Here is a 20,878-nt window from a genome sequence, read left to right as displayed (position 1 = left end):
TCCGCCAAATTCCATGATAGGACTCTGAAACATGTGACATATGTGACTGAGGAAGAGAGAAATATTACTTGATATGAACTATGCAAATGAAGACCTCATTTGCATAATTAATGAGAAAATACTATAACATGATGGCCTTGATGGATGGTCATGATTTTTGGTATGTGGATAGCTTGTGTGATGCTTAGTATGATCGGACGATAATTATGCAAATCAAATTCTAATTTGCATAGTTAATGAGGCAACTTTAAAAATCCGCTTTGTTCCATGATATGACAATTCAAATTGTAACTGAGGAAGAGAGGACTGTTGATAGATAGAAAATATGCAAATGTGGGCCTGATTTGCATACTTAATGAGTAACTTCTATTATTCCACACTGGCAAAAGACGGCAATTTCATACATTTAATCCTTTTTTGTGGCATCGGGACGTTATGTGAATGTGAACATCGTTGAATCAAATTATGCTAATAAGGGCCTCCTTTGCATAGTTGATTATAAATTTGTTAAGCTCATACTTTGGACATGTTAATTTTAAGACAATCAACTGGTATTATTTATGATTGATGAGAAACACTCCTAATACGTCAGTCATAAAGGTTAAAGTCATTTGGCGAAGGTATGAGGTCGTGGAACTCTAGTTATTTATGATTCCTTCCCGATCTGTTCTGTGAATCACTTGCCACCACCGTGAGGTTCAGTGAAAATGTCCATTTTCCTTACACCGCGAAATTGTGCTACTGTGAAGATAAAGTGAATTACAGTATACTAATCTGTATTTGTAGAAAAGTCGATCCGCTAGTCTCGAAAGTAACTGATCGTAACCTTCATCTGACCCACCGTTAGGTCACCCAAGATGAGCCGGGATATTGGTGCAACCAAAATCAACGGGAAGGCGACTAAGGCCCCATTTGGCACATATCGTTGGGATCGTTTGGCAAGCAACCAAGCAAGCAACGGACTAAGCAAGCAAGCAAGCAAGCAATCAATCAATCAATCAAGCAAGCAAGCAACCAACCAACCAACCAACCAACCAACCAACCAACCAACCAACCAACCAAAAAAACTTGTAACAAACATGATACATTAACATATAACGAAATAATAATGAAGTAAAAATATAGAAACAAATGATACGGTATGACAACAAAATTCATGAAGGCGCATGTCCGGTCCCTTTACCCAATTACAAGATGTTTAATTGAACACACTAAAGCTAAAACTTAGAAGAAAATCAGGTATCAAAGCGCTTTGAAGTAATGATGAAATTTTGGGTGACTGAAGACGGAATTTATGGAAGATGAATACAGTGGTCTTCCTTGAAGTAATAGAGAGATTTGTGTACCGTCAGAAAACGAGTTCTCCTATAATTTACACATTGATATGCAAATTCCGTTACACTTAAGTTTGTTTCATTGCTTTGACTCTCCATTATGTTTTGATTCAATATTTCTAGTCTCTTGAGTTATCGTTACTTCGGTTATCATCTAATTATGATTTCTTTCTTTGTCGTAGACTTATATTTTCAAGTTAATCTTTACTGCTGTATTATTTGATATTTTCAAATGTTGCTTTGCATCTTTATGTAAGGGGTTTTACCCCTCCAGAAATCTTTGAAAAACGCCACCAGGCGACATGTATTTCTGGTAAAACAAATAAACTGGAACTGAAAAACTGAAACTGAAACAAATTGTACTGTGTTTCCTAAGAGCCGCGATAGTTTGCCTGCCCTTGTCAGGTAAACTGGAACTTATAACTAACCACTGTTCCAACACCCCTCGCGTCATTAACCACCCAAGGTCAATCGAACTGTCGTGGCCTTGAACGAGCCCCGGGAGTGATAGAAGCCCTCCGGTGTGCCGCTCTATCCCGATAAATCGACACGCGCTGTCCGCGGTATGATTGCAGTCAGACCTGGATTCAGACACCACTCAAGGACTGAGGAAAAATTATGGCTGCTGAGAACAGAGCGGGCCAGCCGATAGGTACAGTTTGTCAGAGTTGGCCAGCCGATAGGTACAGTTTGTCAACTCTTCAATTTGGCCGATTTTTACTCTTTCCAGCCACGTCTGTAGCCTGGTAGGATCTGGTAGACTTAAGAGGGTACGATTTACACACAGGTTTTCGGAGTCGATTCGGGGCTGTGTGTGAGGAGCTTTGGACTGCTCAAGTGGAGTTTTCGTATTAGAAATTTTTTTCTTTTACTTACTTATTATTTCGTTTTCGTGCCTAGAGTTCTCCCCGCACAGTCCTGAGTCGACTTCAAGTCGACTCAAAAACATTCATCAATCTTATGATGTAATATTGGAATGATATGATATGATATAGGCGTGTCCCTGTGGTGTAGTGGCCTGCGCCTTTGTCTCTCACCACATCTGGTTCCAATTACTTGGATCAGAAGGCCCAGGTTCAAGCCCTGGGTAGGACATCTCTGGACAAGAGGCGCATTGAGTCATACCAAAGACTTTATAAAAATGGTACATACTTGTGAAACAGTATGGAAGTTAAACACACTTCACTGCCAGTGGACTAGCCCCCTGCTACAGTGATTGCACAACAGTGTGGCCCAGGGCTATGAAACGGAGATGGGCACCGCCCTATACATCAATAATGGTGTGGGAGGATTTTAACTAACTAACTAATGATTTGATATGATATGATATGACATTTGAATGTCGACTGGCCTTGGGTTCACTGTATCATCGATATATGCCTCACGATGCAAACAAGGTCCAATCACCATGAACTATAATGGTAAACGTAAAACTAGATAGCCTGAGTACCAGCCTCCGTAGTGACCGCTGGTTAGCAAGCGATTTTTTTAGCCAGCGGTTACTACGGAGGCTGGTACTCAGGCTAAAATCAAGACCCAATGGACAAGGGCGAATAAAGACAAACACATTTAGGTTTTTCCACGTCATTGGTGGATTCGGCTTGAGTAAAAGTGATTGAATCAATACGGCCGACGGGGCGGTCAGAGCTAGGTCCGATTACCATTGAACTTCGACCAAGGTCACCTGAAGGTTACGTTTCTGAATGTTAGCGGTAATCTGACCTATAATTTGTTTCAAGTGCACATGTATGTGGTCACATTAACGAATCAATTATTGGGGCATACGGTCCGATTTTCGTTGGGAACGCTTTTATTCCGATGATCGATAAGTAGTATTTCTTTTAACAAACTTTGATCGTAGCCGGAAAGCAATCTTCCTTTAATTTGTGCTTAGTCAAAAATTCCCTCAAACTCGAGACGACTAAAGATGAGTTTGAGAAATAGTGTAAATCTCGAAAAAAATAGCATTGCGCAAAATAAATAAGCGAACATATGTACATTTAAACTCTGTCTATATTATGACCACTCAGTAGACTACTTGACAGTAACGCTTGCGATTGCGATTGAGTCAATGACTTGACTTATACTTTTGCACATATTGAAATCATACACATGTCAACCTACAAGAACACTAATGGAAAAATTAATCTAAACAGAACCACAAAATATATATATATTTTTTTTTTACTTTACCACTACAATGAATGGAGGGGGATACAAAACATGTGAAAAATAGGGGTCCATATGCAGAGGTGGACGTAACACAGGGTTGACTGTAGTTTTTGATACGCTTGCTTCATTTCATTTGTCATACACACAGCAACGTTACGTTGTTAGCTATAGATTATGTAACGCACGCTCTACATCATGGCTTTTAACGCGTTGTTTTAGTGTCATCGATTTCTTACAATTATTACTTTATCTTAGCCGCCATCTTGGCCACAAACCCCGGGTCGCACTTAGTCCATATTCAGTCTCCAGTTTTCCGGTTGTACAAAATCGCTAAAACCAAGGAGGTTTTATATAAAGCTGTGCACGATATTCGTTTATTTTAGCTGATTTACTCACAACTATCAAGTTTTAATATCAAACATGAATGAGCAGTGTTAGAATTGAAGTCGTCATTAAGAAAAGCAATTCTTCCAAAAATCCAGACAGATAGTACGGTAAATCTTGAACTTATCCCAATGGTTTTGTTTTCGTGGTTTTCACCAACATGAAGATCAATCATTTCCAATCGTTGCTACTGTATTACGCGAAAACGAATCTCCAAGTAGATCCCGGTGGTAGAATTGTTCATAGGAAATGCCACCATAATGATGGACATTGTTTTTGCCTATATAACTATCTATTAGTAACTGATTCTGCCAACAGAAGATATACCTCGAGATTTCACGAAAACCACCTCTCTTCCCTTGCCGCGAAAATATAACGTTAACTCCCCACGAAGATCGATGAATTCACAGTCAACGCAGCCGGGATTTACTGGGTGTTACCGGATTCCAGAAAACGTAGAGTTTTGCTATGTGGCCCTTGTGCCCAAACGTGACTTCTACTGATATCTTGATACCAGTAAGTCATATTCTTTACGCCAAAAATAATTACTCAAGCAACTGGATGAAATTTTGAATTTTATCAAGTTGCTTGAGTAATTATTTTTGGCGTATCTTACTACCTGGATGTCTAACTTTCATCAAGTCCTATTCTTTGTTTGAGGTATTCTTGTCTTCCAGCATTCAAAAAGCACATTACTTTCAAACAGTTCAAGTAATCCTCGACTAAACTCATACATCGGTATTCCACTCTTTAGATATGACATTAAATCTAGTTATTGATAAACGACGTGTTTTTCTCAGAATCAGACGATGTTTTCTTACGCCTCATGACGTCACCATGTCTGCGCTTGCGCAGTGCAGTGCATCTCTCAGCTACGTGACCTTGTCCTTGACTCAGACATGGAGTTAAGTACGCGGTGAATGTACTACAGCCTGTAACGATCCGGAGAAAATGGAGTTCGCGCCATTGACGCTTTGGGCGCGACGCAGACGTTGAGTGATTGTTTTTGTGACGTCACGACGCAAGGTGGTTCTGATGACAATGACAGGTGTTTTCAGGTTTGCAGCCGTCAATTCGCATCGAGTCCGATCATCACGGACCAATCCCAAAACCTCGCCCACTCCGTCATAACTGTGATGAACAGTCAGGAGTAGCAATCGGTGGAAACTTATTTTTCATTACATCATAAGCTTTGGATGGGTGCACAGGACATCTTAATGCAAAGATTTACATTTCCTGTACAAATTTGAAAAAAAAAAAAAACCTTTAAAAGGAAATTCTTGTCAGTGGCTTGGGCCGTAACACACAGTTAGTATGTGGTGACATGCTAAAATGATAATTTGATCCTACATTTTGCTATTTTTGCTTCTACATGTATACCACAACTGTGTCATCAGTAAACTTAACTAATTTTGCATCAAAAGGTTGATTGCAAAAATACATACAAGTTTTAATTTACCATCCAAGGTTAACCATCCAAGATGGCCGACATTACTTAGTCATAGTAAGGTGAGTACAAAGACCATGCAGAAATGACCAGGTATTTCATCACTGAGAAAAGTTTTATTGACACAAATGTTCATCCTTGCCTTCACAGCTGACACAGGCTCAAGCAACAGATGCAGAGAAGAACAGTGATATCTAAGCATTCATACTAATTTCATTAAAATTCTCATGAATATTACTCAAAACATACAAATCGGCTGGAGAAAATGGACATATCTCATGTTTTGACCCAAGGGTTTGTCATTTTTTCGTGACATTTGTATGATTTTAATACCAATTTGAACGTTTTAGGTAAAATCTGTCTGAATTTCACACAAAAATACATACGGATTTCACAAAATGCGTATGAACACTTAGAACATCCCGGAATAAGGTGGGACCTTACATAGACGTCAGATAATATCACAGTCAACAAATAGTACTTTCCCAAATAGTACTTTCTGAATCTATATCTTCTAAACAATTAGCTTTGCTTTCTGTGTACCTGAAGACCCAAGCAACTGTAGTAGGTTGGTCCAAGCAGCCTTAACTTTAATATAGCAAGTCTTTCACTGTTGAGTTTTCACAGTACAGTTTTTGATGTAAGGAAACCAACTCTTATACTCATTTCATTCGGTAAACACAAGAAGACGTTACGTACATTTCGTAGTTTAGTAGAGAATTCCCAATGTTATAAACTTTAGGAAGTATGGGTTAAACATTTACTGTATAATACAATGGGCTTTCACTACACAATAGTGCCAAGGCAATCTTTTTCCCACACAGGAGTCCAATCTGTAAAAATACTGTTCTTTTCAAATTGCGACCTGATTGGTCCTGACAATAACATTTTGATACAAAGAACACGGTTCTGGCCAATCAGAAAGGCTGTGACGGCACACTGGGTTAAGATCACCACGGAAACTTGATAAACAAATTTAAGCACTAGCCAATTAAGTACTACATAGCTATCACGTGACCTGTCACCATGGTTACACAGAAGTCTAATACCTCTATATAAATCACAAACTAAGTACATATTTTATATACCAATACGTTAACTAAATCACCAGCGAATACCACTAAATATACATATCTGGATAAACATCATATACCCTATCCTACTACATCATATAGAATAATCACTAGATAGATGACAATCAAAGGAATAAAGATACGTCAAAAGGTGCGAAATTACGTACAATATATTCCACCACATTGGAAAAAAGTAAGCACCATTTCTAAATAGCGAACCACCCATCCCCAAACAGTTGTGATCACAGTAACAAATGATTTTTGCCAAGATGAATTTATACTTTAAGTGTTTTTGCAACAGTGGAAGAAAAAGAAGTTCTAACAATTACTGTAAATGACTGTATGGTGTACAGTTAAACTCTCAATCATATCAATTTACAAAACACTCATTAAACGTCGCATTGGAACAAGACTTGTTGAGCATATACGCAAGCTTGTGACATCAGTACGGCTTTTAACACGCGAGAACATTTAAAACATCCGCTTGTATCTGTTACACAACGACCCTGGTGTATCGGTCAAAAATTTGTCCTTCTCGCTGCGCTAGCAATGGCCACCCATCAGTAGCCAATCACATCGCTGCTTATGATAACTTTCCCTTTAACATTAGCAGGGGATTATCTGATCGGCTGATGACTGGCTAGAGCCAAACGCAGTGAGAATGGCAGAATACTATCAGCAGGCCTGGCATGAGTAGCCTGGGTACCATATTCCGTAGTAACTGCTGGCTCAATCTATTCGCTTGCTTACCATGGAGGATGGTACTCAGGCTATGCAATGAGAAGACGATCAACTTTTCATCTATACTTCAAACACCAACTCAAGTGTCCAGAAAAATGGAATCTTTGTCACATTATAAAGAGACAAAAACACATATATCTGTTCTGAGTTCCTTGCAAAAATACACTACAAGTAGGTCTGTAGAGTAGCTATGCAGTTGCCATGGATACTGTAACCACGGAAACAAGCAGCGACAATAACCTGTCTTGAAAAGTCAACAGTTTTGTAGTTACCCCCAAAACCTGTAGAGCGATGACAAGTCTTTTTTTCTTCTTCACATAACAGTTCCACATATGGTACGAACATGCCTGTTTACATATACAACAGTCAATAATACGCCAATCAAAAAACAACAATCTTCAGTGTCCTTTCTTTGTTCTGATACAAACAAAGCTCTTGTTTAACATGAGGACATCAACAATATCTACGGAGAAGTACTTTTTGTTCGTTTCTCTTAGGAGGGTTCTACGGTTGCCATTGGAGACCAACAGCTGGCACTAAGAGGTTGCCTGAACCTAATTAAATCACTTGTATCTGACCAATCGGTGCAAAGCATTTAATCAGATTATATAATTGCAACAGTGCACAGCTGCGATCGTTCAAACATTTATGTTCAGAATAAGCATATTACATGCTGATTTACGTACCTCTGCGTAAAATGTACCTTTGTTGTCAAATTCACTGGAATATCTTGTCTCTTGCTATCATGAAATACATAAGACATACTCATTTATCAAGTTGCTGATTTTCTTTGAAATGCAGGTATAGAAGCTGTAGTAGTCTTAACCTTCTCCCTGCTGCCTAACTCTGTAACCAATAGAGAATTAGTAGCCAAGGAGCTACTTCAGTGTGCTAAGGGTTAACAGAGCAAAATATGGGTCGTCACCAGTGATAGCCCATGGTTTCACTTTTTTACCTTTTTGAAGAAGGTATGTACTATAAATTCAGTTCATTGTATAATGGCTAAACTGTAGTAACAATATAATGGAAGTGTGGTTGCCCCCTTTTTGCGTGCGCAATAAGTTTGAGGTGATCATGAAAACTGTAAAAATACAGACAGTATTTCAAGTATCACTGCAACTATTTTCAGCCATAAAAGTATCATCCCTATAAACTACTTCTAGAACAATGCTTTATACTTTCCTCCTTGGCTTTTCAATTTACGGTTGACTTACGTTTTCACTTTTCATTGGAAAAATTGCAAAAATAGAGACATACCTATATGATAGGTACGTGCAAGTCAATGCATTTGTAAAGGTATTCATTAAGTACTGGATGCCTACCACTGATAATATAGCAACCCTACACCTACCCTCCACCTAACCTATTCTACACTCCTATATAAGCCTACCATTTCAAGCACTTGTGGCCTTGATTACACAACAATGCCCCCTATCTGAGAAGTAGTAAACTGCAACTACCTTCTGTGCTTTATTCTCGAACATTTCTACTGTATTTCTGCAAGAGATTACTTCTGTTCGAGTCTAGAGTAAGATTTTGGTATACGAAGAGTCCTTGCCTAATGTCACAAAACCATTCTTGTATTTGTTACGTCAAAACAGCTGTTGTATTTCTGCTCCAGTGAAGTTCACATATCTAACTGCGTTGCCACATTTCACATTTCAAGTCATTTACCATCAATAACATAACATCATGTTCATGTCACTTATATTACAGCTTCATACACAAATTGTATGGGCTTAGAATTTCTTGACTTTTTACAGTTTTGCGTAGAAAAAAACTGTGCCATTTTCAATACTGTCTTTTTACTGCCATTTTCAATACTGTCCCCTACTTGTTTCTTACTGTCAATTTATCAATTTTTGCTAATTGCAAAATGCTCAAGTTCCGGAGGTCACAGGCCAACATTAGAGCAAAGGTCAGCTTTTCAATGGTCAAAGATGAAATGTCAAAGTGCGTAAAATCTTAATTAGAAAGATGTGCCTTATGTTACAGCCTTTACTTCTAGAAGTCTTTAATTCAAAGATATTGAAAGCTTACTGTAAGTCTTCTTTTTGAATTACTTCTGAACTACTGTGTCCTGACAAATTTAAGTAATAAATGGGGTAAAACCCCCCCAAGAATTTACAAATGACAAACTCCTGATTATGTAAACCTATCTTATTCATATGCTTATTTTATGTACATACAATGTAGTACTAATTACAGAGGTGGGTTTTCTTGTGTTAGTTTCTTTCATAACATGTATTTATTTTCTTTCCTGGTTTTCCCTATTTTTCTAAAGCAATTCAAGTCAATGAAGGATAAATTTAATAGGGGGGAAATTCTAGAATTTAACTCTGTTCATGAACGTTCATGAATTTTAAAGTGGAATTTATCATAAAAGTTGAGATGGATCAAAATAATGGGGTACCAAGATTTTACATGGTGGTGTAGGGAGACTTCAGTGTATAACACCATTCTCCTCAGTAATGCCTCCCCCTGGACCGAAATGGAATAGACCAGATACAACTAGGCTGTGTTATAAAATGGACCATACCACTTATGTACAGGGGGATGTTACATGGCAGAAGCATCGGTTACAAACATGGAAAAGTTTGCAGTTCGATGGCGTCTAGTGCTTCTTGCCTCCGCGGTTGCGCGTGCGGGGTCCGCCGTTTTCCGCCTTGTTGGCCCGGGGGGTGAGGCTCACGTCGGTGTCGCCGCCCTCATCCGAAGACGCCTCGCTGCCCCTCTTCTTGGCAGCTGAAACCAAGTATAGAAAAATCATTTTTGGAAGATTTTGACAAAAACGCCCCTGGAGTTCCAAAACTTAATGCTAGAGGGCCCAAATTTGTGTCACTTCCTCCTAAGCACAAGAGCTACCTACCACCCAAAAATTGTGGCCATAGCTTGTCCAGAACAAGAGATATCAAAATTGGAAGTTCCATTGCAGTACCTACGAAAGCCACCAGGGGGCCCAAACTCTAATCATTTCCAGTTTCATTCATAACTTGCGTTTTGGAACACATCTATCAGCAGCGATACCTGTGCTGCGGTACAATGTGAACCAGTCAGAATTGCCCTGAAGAAGGTGTCAGATGGTCAACAAAACCTTGGTTGAAAAAATTTCTTTGGTGAGTTCCAAGAGTCCTTTTTTCAGTGACTTACTAACCTAACTAAATTATTCACGGTAACTCTAATAGATGTTCTATAGCAAACTTTCACACATGACAGGTACATGAAGTACACAGTATGTCCGTACCTTGCAGCTTGGCCTCTCTCCTCTCCTTCTGTCGCTGCTTGGCCTTCTGCTTAGCCGCCGTGGCCTCCCGGTACCGCCGCAGCTGGAAGTTCAGGAAGTTCCACATCATCCACACCTGCAGCAGGGAGATGGCCGCCAGGCAGTTGATCCTGAAATCAAGAAATCACTGATTAATCATGATATCATTGATTAATCATGTCATCAATAAACACTATCCACACCTGCAGCAGGGAGATGGCCGCCAGGCAGTTGATCCTGAAATCAGAAATCACTGATTAATCATGACATCATTAACCATCATCCACACCTGCAGATGGCTGCCAGGCATGCAGTTGATCCTGAAATGATGAAATCACTGATTAATCATGACATCATTGATTAATCATGTCATCAATAAACACTATCCACACCTGCAGCAGGGAGATGGCCGCCAGGCAGTTGATCCTGAAATCAAGAAATCACTGATTAATCATGACATCATTGATTAATCATGACATCATTAAACATCATCCACACCTGCAGCAGGGAGATGGCCGCCAGGCAGTTGATCCTGAAATCATGACATCACTGATTAATCATGACATCATTTAACATCATCCACACCTGCAGCAGGGAGATGGCCGCCAGGCAGTTGATCCTGAAATCAAGAAATCACTGATTAATCATGACATCATTAAACATCATCCACACCTGCAGCAGGGAGATGGCCGCCAGGCAGTTGATCCTGAAATCAAGAAATCACTGATTAATCATGACATCATTAAACATCATCCACACCTGCAGCAGGGAGATGGCCGCCAGGCAGTTGATCCTGAAATCAAGAAATCACTGATTAATCATGACCCTATAATCAAAATCACTGATTGATCATGACATCATTGATCAATCATGACATCATTGATCAATCATAACATCATTTAGGTTTTGGTGCAAGTTAAAGAAAAATTCTGGTGCTCTAAACTATCTATCATATTTCTGTGTGAAAATGTTTTCTGTGTCCCTTGTTACAAATACTCCATCTACCTTATAAGGAAGGTGTTGAAGTTGCCGGTGGCCATGTCGAAGATCTGGTTCTCCGCGCGCCCGAGTCCGAACCAGAAGGTGAGCACGGCCAGCGTCACGGTCAGGAAACGGGCGATCACGAACAGCACTGCCCAGATGGAGAAACTGGGGGGAAACAACAACCCAAAAAGCTTAGATTGTATTCCGTAGCAGGTCTTAGAATAGCTTGCACTGTTTGTATCCTATAGATTGTTTAATGTTGCAATTAGCCCTCGGGTGAGAACTTGGAAATAAATTTATTTATTTGTTGGTGATTATAAAATAGTTGTTTGTATTTCTGACATGTCTCAATTCAAGATTCTATTACACTGAATTCATTTACTCTCGCAGCGATTTTAGACCACAATAGGGGGAAAAAGAGGGTTTCCTGGTGTTTTGAATTTGCAGTTGAAACAAATCTTAAGTACAGTAGTCATATATTTGAAATGCGTACAGTATTTGGGGTGCCATAAATTTGAGGTGGAGGTCATTGCACCCAGGGGTTTTTCTAGAAAAATTGAATAAGAGGGACCACACACAGGCGAGGAAGCGAATTCTATGTATTTATGGAAGAATCGATTGCTGAGTGAAGTCTGTATGCCTGATATCAAGCTAAAATCTGCATTCAACAAGGGGGCGATGGGTTGAAACAAGAGGGCGCAGCACCCATCTTTCCTGATTTAGATGAACCCCTGGCACCACTGCAAATGTTACCAAATTTACAGTAATACATACGCTTCCATGGTCTTCTAAATACCATAATAATAGTACATTCAAACTGATACGTACCCAGTTTTAGCGAAGTCCATCTTCTCGCTGTAGTACAGCATGCGGGACACGTGGAACAAAGCCTCCATGAAGTAGTGGATGACCATGCAGCACAGGCCAACACGAGTCAGGCTGGGGACACAAACACAGAAGTTACAACTTACAACAGTGTAGACAGAACCTTGTGGTGATGTTACACACATGTTCAGTCAAGCTATTTTCCTAATTGCTCTCTTCCCTGTGAGCACTTACAGTTGGGCAGCCCTTCTAGTCTAAATTATACATTGACAGTTTTGAGATGTTTCAGTGTTGCTAAAGGTAAACTTTATTCCATGCTACAAAATTTCTTCTAGTTAGCTTTGTAACAAGGTCAGTGACTTCCACCTAGGGTATTGTTTCTACCTGTGTTTGTGAGTTTGCTTGGCAATTTTGGCGACCATAGCTGTATTTTCAGATAATGCATGTTTCCTTACTTAAATTATTACCTTCATACATATATGTTGTAGGTTGTTAGTGACTATAATACAATATAAAACAAAGATTGTAAAAGGCAATCAATCAAAGAAACTAATTGTGGCAAAGACTCCTGTTTCTTAAGTATAGTAAACCTGACGGAAAGGAACTAAAATGTTCAGTTTCCTATGACTAGAAGAGATTTGAGGATCAGGACAAAGGTGCAGTACTCACTTGAGAGCATAGGTGGCGCCGATGAAGACGAGGTACAGGGAGGCGTATTGCACCCGGGCAGGCATCTCATCCTAGAGGGAAGGGTAGAATGACCATCAAAAACAGCATAGACAGTGAACACTGAGCAAAAATGTTATTGAAAAAAGAAAGGAAGAAAGGAAGGTAGCAGAGATTGAAGAAAAGAGTAAGGAAAGAAGGTGAATGAAGGAAGTAAATAGGAAAGAATAAAGGGAAGGAATAAGGTAGGAGAGAATAAGGGAATGGATGGAAGGGAAGAGGAATGAAGAAAAGAGTAAGGAATGAATTACGGAAGGGGAGGGAAGGAATGAAGGAAAGAGGAGGGAAGAAACAATGGGAGGGAAGGAAAGTGGGAAGGAGGAAAGGAGAGATGGAAGGAAGGAAGGAGCTAGCAATCCTTAGAAAGAAGAATTCAGCAATATTCAATGAAGAAGAGCGATAGAAAAAAAGAAGTATAAAGGGGAAAAGTGCATGAAAAAAACCTAAGGAAATTAAAACAAAGACAGTTCTTCACTACCAAAGAACATGTCTGTAGAAAAGTCCTGACCTTCTTGACTTTCTGGAAGTAGAGTTCGGGGAAGCAGTGGACCCAGTAGGCCAGCTGGCAGATGTAGAAGAACTTGGTCTGGAACAGCATGTCAGAGTGGGGGTAACCCTCCCACAGCTGGGCTATGTTGGTGATGTAGTTCTCCTGAAAAACATTTTAAAAACCGGATATTATACTGTAGTACTATAACAAGCTACTAGGGAGCCAAAAGTCTAACCAGTTCGAAGTCTCATCAAGACCTACCCACATACCAAATATCAAGATAATCCATCCAGACATTATTATGTTATCGTGCGAACGGACATGACCCTCACAGGCACATAGCAAGTCACTACAATACCACTGTTTCAATGAGGTAACAAGTGTAAAAAGATCATACCTCTCTGTGAATCAGAAATACTTATAAGAGTTTCTTGTATGACTTGTATAATTGTACTATGTAAACAATCAATAGCTGGGTGCTAAGCATGTAAGATGCATGTTGTGAGAGGGGAGGTCTGTTTCATTTCGCCTTTTCCAGACACAAATGGATGTCATTTCCTGCAACTTCAGCTTTACATCTTGTCTACAATTAATGAAATCTTGAGTTTTGAGCAAAATTACTGGGGAAATATTGGAAGAAACACCCTAACTTTGAAAATCAACAGGATGGAGCTGGGATTAGAACAGGATGGAGGAGCGCCAAGGTTCCATTCTTTAGGGAGATCCATGCTCAAGTGTTATCAAAAACGACAGTAGAAAACGACAAACCTCGAAGATGATGTTGGACCCCCAGATGACCGAGGCGACATAGAAGATGACCAGCTGGCCAGACTCGTTGAACTTGCTGTGCTTGACCTTGGACAGGTGCAGGCGTCGGTTCACCTTCTACACAACACAAGAAGAAACACAATGTTAACTTTATACACTAAGCTCCAACTCATTATATCTAGATCCGCACACAATTTTGAAAGTCTTCAAATCAGAATGTTCTGTAAGAAATTTAATATAAGCCACACATTGTAAAATATTCTGTGACATTTAATAAAGTGCTGTGACGAACACGGAATCAGATTTAAAAATAAACAAAAAAACAAACTTTATACACTAAGCTAACATACTACGAAAAGTTTTGATAAGCTATGCTAGGGCTGTCTCCAGGACGGAAATTTGCTTATTTTGACGGACAAAATTTTTATCCCATTCATCCGAAAAACTTCAGCACATGAAGCTGGTTAAAATGCATTTTACCTCCATAGGAAGATATACAATGTGACAACTACAATTAACAACAACATGGGCTCCCAAACAATGTGTTGGAAAAACTTTTAAAGCAGGAGACACTCCTGTGCTTTATACGGCCTTTTGTTACTAATTACTGTAAATGTTTGTGTTTAATTTTCACTGTGAGCTCTCCACAGCAAATTCATGACGGCGCAAATATGCGTTTCTAAAGAATTACTACTGCACTACAGATTTGATTTAACCATGAAACAGTGAAAACCTCCTTTTCCGTCCTACTGCAAAATAAAACTACCGCAATGTGGCGTAAGCTAATAAATTTACAGTTAATGTACATCATTGGCTATGTCTAGTCTTTTGAAACATATAGTGATCAGCATCAATTAATCTAGCAAACAAAGATTTGACATACAAAGATTTGACAGGCTTATGATCTATTTCATACAGTCATGTTCTTTTAAAGGAGCATAGTTGAAGTGCAGAAACAGAAGAAATTGCGACCCACGTCCAAGATGTACTCCTGCACGACAGCATGTAGCACGATAGCGATGAGCAGGTAGAAGAACACGCTGCAGAAGTCCTTGCGACCGTTGGTGTAGTAGGTCACTTCCGTGGGCGGCTCTGTGTCTGTGTGGGAAAGGGGGGGGAGGTAGGTTGTTTATTAAGAAGAGGAAGAGTAATGGTCCCAGGACAATTCCTTGCGGAACCCCAGATGATACTCTAATTGGGACTTTGGTGTAGTAAGTCACTTCTGTGGGCGGCTCTGTGTCTGTGGGAAGAGGGGTGGAAGGGGGGGGGGTCATTTATGTACAAGAGGGAGAGTAATGGCCCCAGGACTATTCCTTGCGGAACCCCGATGATACTATAATTGGGACTTTGGTGTAGTAGGTCACTTTCGTGGGCGGCTCCGTGTCTGTTTGGGAGGGGGGGGTGAATATAAAAGGTTTTGGTACAGGATTTTGCGTGGATCATTTTTCTGTCATCACGATAGAACCATGCTCATTTCCTAGAGTGAGTAGACCTTATTCCAATTTTTTATAATATTTGAGACTTCTTCATATTTGACAATGCCTGTCTAGAAGACACTAAGGATGTAGTTTGTATGTCATTTGTCTGCTAAACTTAGCCTGGATGCCAGACCCCCAATCTAAAATAAATACCCACACGACATATATTTTAGAGATTGCTAAACTTTGTATATTGGTTTCTTAACTTTTCAAGTTACAAATGCCAAGAGGCAATACTTTAAGCAAATGATAAAACAACTTTGTTACTGTCGAAAGACAATTGACAAGATAAAAAAGATACTTCATGTTTTATTAAAATAAAGAAAACTTTTATGCAGTTGTATTGCATTATGATCATCTAGCAATCGTTCCTCTTCAATCCATGTAAAACCATCAATATACAAATGTAACTCAATCATCATTAACTTATTAACAACATTAACTTATTGTTAACCTACCATTGAAGACCTCGGTGTGGTTATGTTGCATGGTGATGAACAGCGAGGCCGTCTGTTGTGTCACCTGGAAGAACAAATAACATTACATCATTATAGTAAATATCATATTTCCTGTACAAAATACACAAATATTGAAACATGTTGTAACAGGTGCTTTCTTCCCATCACATAGAAATACTGTAAATGCAGAAATGTTCGCAGTGGCTTTATTTTCGTGGTTTTCGCCCTAACTCTTTACCACCAACTTAAAACCACTGCGAAGAACCATTCCATTGTATAACTGTATCGCTACTATTCTGTTAACTCAAGTCAAAACCACCGTGAACACTCCATTTTCTCCATATGGTGAAATTAAACCCCTGCAAACATTTCTGCATTTACAGTATCATACAGTGCTGGAGCATATGTTTTCACTTCAAAACCCTCTTCTAGGAGTTTAATTATTTTCCTGCTTCCTTAAAATTTTGTGAACAAAACTAATCTAGTAAGTCAAGCAAGAGCAAAATATACCCCTAACAAGTAACATACATATGTACATGAAGTATCAGCAAACCAAATAGTGTAACACACTGACTATGTCACAATCTAAACTGTTAGACATATGGCAGGGCTTCAAATTCATTTTGGAGAAATAGGTGCATCCAACCTAAGAATTCTGATGCACAAAAGAAGTTTACGAAACTTGAAAGTAAAGACATTCTTAAACCTGACTTTGTTCCACAAACAAAGGTATTTTCTATCCACACTTGTCATATTTTGTACAAGCTTCACACCACACATCAGATTCTTTTCATAGTACATGTACTTGATATGTGCACGAGTTACAATTATCTTGAAATGTGTACAACTGTTTCTTCTTTCTTGCAGTTCATTCTTATTTCTGACACTTAAAAATGTCAAGAATATGTCCAGTAGTTCCTTTGCATACATACACCCTATCAAAATATTTGGTGCACCCAGAGTACAAAATTAGGTGCATAGCTTCAATTTTCGGTGCACAAAAGTGCAAAAATGAACCCATTATTTCCAGCCCCATATCGTTGATACAATTTTATGCTTTTACTAGCCACATCTGGCACTAGCTCTGCTTATAAGAGCACTGAAAAGGTTAGATTAGAAACGCACACAATGTGCGTATGAAAATTCCTTGTCGTCATAACAACCAATGATATCAGAAATATCATCTCCAGTATTTCACACGAAGGAGTAATTGTTTCCACAAGCGCTACAATTGGCATTACAGTGACTCAAGTACTGTAAATGCAGAAATGTTTGCGGTTGTTTTATCTTCGTGGTTTTCACGGAGATAAAGTCTTTATTACAAACTTAAAACCACCGCGAAAAGCCATTCCTTTGTGTGACTGTAGCGCTGCTATTTTTTTTCTCTATTTTCCATACTGCGAAATCAAATCCCTGCAAACATTTCTGCATTTACCGTATCTTCGTAATTTTCTCTATCATTCATGCAAAGGACTACTATCTTATTCTACCTGCAAGATATACATTTGTATGAGTAAAATCATATCTTCTGTACATCCTAAATAATTCTTTTTGAATAGAATTGAGTTAGATTCATGGGCTAATGACCTCTTTTGAAGATCAGACTCTAATATCTTTAAGATTGATTTTGCCTCATCATATGTTACTAGTATCATAACCTGCAGACATGTGCATATGATATCTACATCCTAAATAATTCCATTTGAATAAAATTGAGTTAGATTCAAGGGCTAGTGACATCTTTTGAAGATCAGATTCTAATATCTTAAGGATTGCTTTTGACTCATCATATGTTATCACAACCTGCAGACATATGCATATAATGATATCTACATCCTAAATAATTCCATTTGAACAAAATTGAGTTAGATTCAAGGGCAAACGACCTCTTTTGAATATTAGATCCTAACATGTTTAGGATTGCTTTTGACTCATCCTATGTTACTACAACCTGCAGACATATGCATATAATAATGTCTACATCCTAAATAATTCCATTCAAATAAAATTGAGTTAGATTCAAACTTCATCAAAGGCTAATGACATCTTTTGAAGATTCAGATTCTAATAATATCTTTAGGATTGGCTTTGACTCATCATATGTAACAGTTACTAATATCATAGTCTGCAGACATATGCATATAATGCTATCTACATCCTAAATAATTCCATTTGAATAAAATTGAGTTAGATTCAAGGGATAACGACCTCTTTTGAAAATTAGATTCTAATATCTTTAGCATTGCTTTTGACTCATATGTTGTTGTAACTATCTCTTTTCAAGTTCAACATGTTATCTGGTTGTAACATCTTTAAGATTGTTTTGATGTCTACTGATGGAAAAGACAGATACACAGCCGGTGTCATGGCCTAGGGGTTATCCGATTATGTCGACTGTTTTACCATATTAGGACATGTAACAAAAGAAGGGGACTGTTTTTCTGTAGAGGAAGCAGATACTGTACATGTATAATGTCGTAAACAAGGCTGTAACAGTATATGCATAGAGCTTCTGATAAACAATATAAGGATAGCCAAGACTAGGTACCCCCACGTAAATATTACATTTAGTAATATAGGACAATGAATTATGATGGACAGCAGAAAAATTATGGTATTCTTGTCCCTAAAATTGGTAATCCAATTTGACTTTCCCATGCAGAAATACACATACACCAATAAACTATAGATACCACTTGATTATGATTACAACAGGATAAATCTATTGCACAGATGTAGACATACACATTAGGTATAATACTGTAAGGAATCCTGGCTACCACTACTATGCAAAATTAGCAAAGTAAATTGATTGGAAGTTTGTTGTTATGGGTATTTCTTACAAATACAAATACTGGAACACAAGCATACGTATCATATTTCTTCCATTAATTTCAAAACCATTATAGGTATGATACTAACAGGAAAAACTGATTATACATGTGCAAAATTACTTTCAAAATTTCCATGTCCTATACATGAAGATAAAGGACAGTCAAACCTAGCCTGTGTAACACACTCCTTCACTGTCAGGGGCTTATTTGGGCCTAGTGGCTGCTAGAACTGTGGTTTAGTTGGCTAAGGCAAACCTGCCCAAGAAGACCACTCAGAGGACAGATACAATCTGGTCTACGTGGACAGGTGGTCACTATAGACAAGACTGCTTGTGTCAATCACTCAATGGGAAAACACTGTAATAGTGTAAATGCAGAAATGTTCGCAGCGGTTTTATGTTTGCAGTTTTTGCGGTGAACTCTTTACCGCAAACTTAAAAGTGGCTGTATATATCACCCTTGAATTCAACTTACTTTCTCATATTTTCTAGCAATTAATAAATTCTTTCAATATTTCCAGGATCCCACATTCTCTTCCCCCTTTCTTCCAATCAAAAATGCACAATCCCTAAAAAATGGCTATTTATTTATATTAAAAAAACCATCATGGGTTTTGTATTTTCTCCATAATTTCATACCCTGTTCCAACTTTGGCAATCACAAACTTCTTAAATATTCATACATTTCAAATCAAAATCTTACAAATCTATAGCTCTAAACAAATATGTGCAGTTCTTTTTAAAAAATGTAACTAAAATTCTGTGCTCTGAAAAATCTTCAAGTTGTTCATACACCCCCCCCCCCCACTTCTAGGAAGACCCCATCAACCATATGCCATATTTGGAAGATATGCAAAATTAAGCATCAGTTTAGAGAACAGTCTGAAACAAATTATTGGGCAGATCTTTTCTGCATTATGCTTACAGAAAAGCTACATCTATCACTAAAATGTGTTTCTAGCCAAGATTTGAAACTGACTTTTGTTTCAGATTCGCTATCACAGAACCTTGGGGATGGATACGTTGTCTACACTATTCAGTATACGTGGCACTTGCACGAATAAATTTCGTGTTGAGTGTGCGAAAGTCTTAAATTACACCCTCTTTTAATCACCTACAAAACCCACAACAGCAACGCAAAAGGGAACAGTAGTGACCAGTTGCACTGAGAAAAGTGTTTTTGATTCTAAGGATTTTCTTCTCCATATGGATATGATAAATCCACACACAAATATGATGCGAAGGAAAGAGGAACCAAACGATTGCGTCTTGGGTTGGGTTGAAAAACAACGCGTCTTCAATTTTTCTTACCATCTAGGAAAACTGTGTTGGCTCAAAGGAGGGTTATAGTAAGTTGTGGTGACAAGAAATGGTGGGAAGAAAAAAATAGACGGCGTTGTCTTTTTTTCAAGGCTGGAACGAGCGCCCCATATGGAACTAGGCAGGTAGGAAGAGGGGGGAGGGCGGTGGCACCTTACCTGAAACATCAGCCCAACTACCATGAACATGGCCACGCAAGACACGATGTCCGCATGGTTCTGGATGACGAACTCGTGACTGAAGACGCTGGGGCTCTTGGTGCTGCCGACTTTTCTCCGCATCCCCATCTTGAAGACGTTTTCGCAGCTACTCCTTCACAAACCACTCCTTCGTCGGTGCCACGAAACTCGAAGAGGCCGAAATTTATCCACAGATGCATGAAATGGGACGACACGATTGGTTGAAAAGGTTCTGACGTCAAAAAATACTCCGAAGTGATTGGTCAAACATCCATAACCTCGCTGCTGATTAGTTATTTTGTTAGGACAGTCGGGTTAGCGACGAAAGGTGATTTCCTGCATTTAGACGAGCCTATATTGGAAGGGGTTCATAAGGATAGTGTACTTTATAACACACCATTTTC

At 38.8% G+C, this 20,878-nt stretch overlaps 1 protein-coding gene across 2 annotated transcripts; it reads right to left on the bottom strand.

Annotated features, from left to right (window-relative positions):
• Positions 1 to 5,433: 5,433 nt before the first annotated feature.
• LOC136424131 (translocating chain-associated membrane protein 1-like) lies at positions 5,434 to 20,674 on the bottom strand. 2 transcript variants are annotated; one of them, XM_066412589.1, is made up of 10 exons: positions 20,454 to 20,674; positions 16,143 to 16,206; positions 15,183 to 15,304; positions 14,207 to 14,323; positions 13,457 to 13,600; positions 12,892 to 12,962; positions 12,226 to 12,336; positions 11,419 to 11,562; positions 10,396 to 10,544; positions 5,434 to 9,896 (listed from the first exon to the last, which is right to left on the bottom strand). In XM_066412589.1, exons 1-10 carry the CDS (start codon positions 20,580 to 20,582, stop codon positions 9,766 to 9,768), a joined length of 1,182 nt encoding a protein of 393 aa, XP_066268686.1. In that variant the 5' UTR covers positions 20,583 to 20,674; the 3' UTR covers positions 5,434 to 9,765. The 2 variants fall into 2 exon arrangements, with proteins under 2 accessions (XP_066268686.1, XP_066268687.1); XM_066412590.1 differs by lacking the exons at positions 5,434 to 9,896; positions 10,396 to 10,544 and adding an exon at positions 11,119 to 11,206.
• Positions 20,675 to 20,878: the final 204 nt, after the last annotated feature.

Source organism: Branchiostoma lanceolatum, chromosome 18, assembly GCF_035083965.1.
Source record: "Branchiostoma lanceolatum isolate klBraLanc5 chromosome 18, klBraLanc5.hap2, whole genome shotgun sequence".
NCBI lineage: Eukaryota > Metazoa > Chordata > Leptocardii > Amphioxiformes > Branchiostomatidae > Branchiostoma > Branchiostoma lanceolatum.
This window is presented reverse-complemented; position numbering and strand designations above follow the sequence as displayed.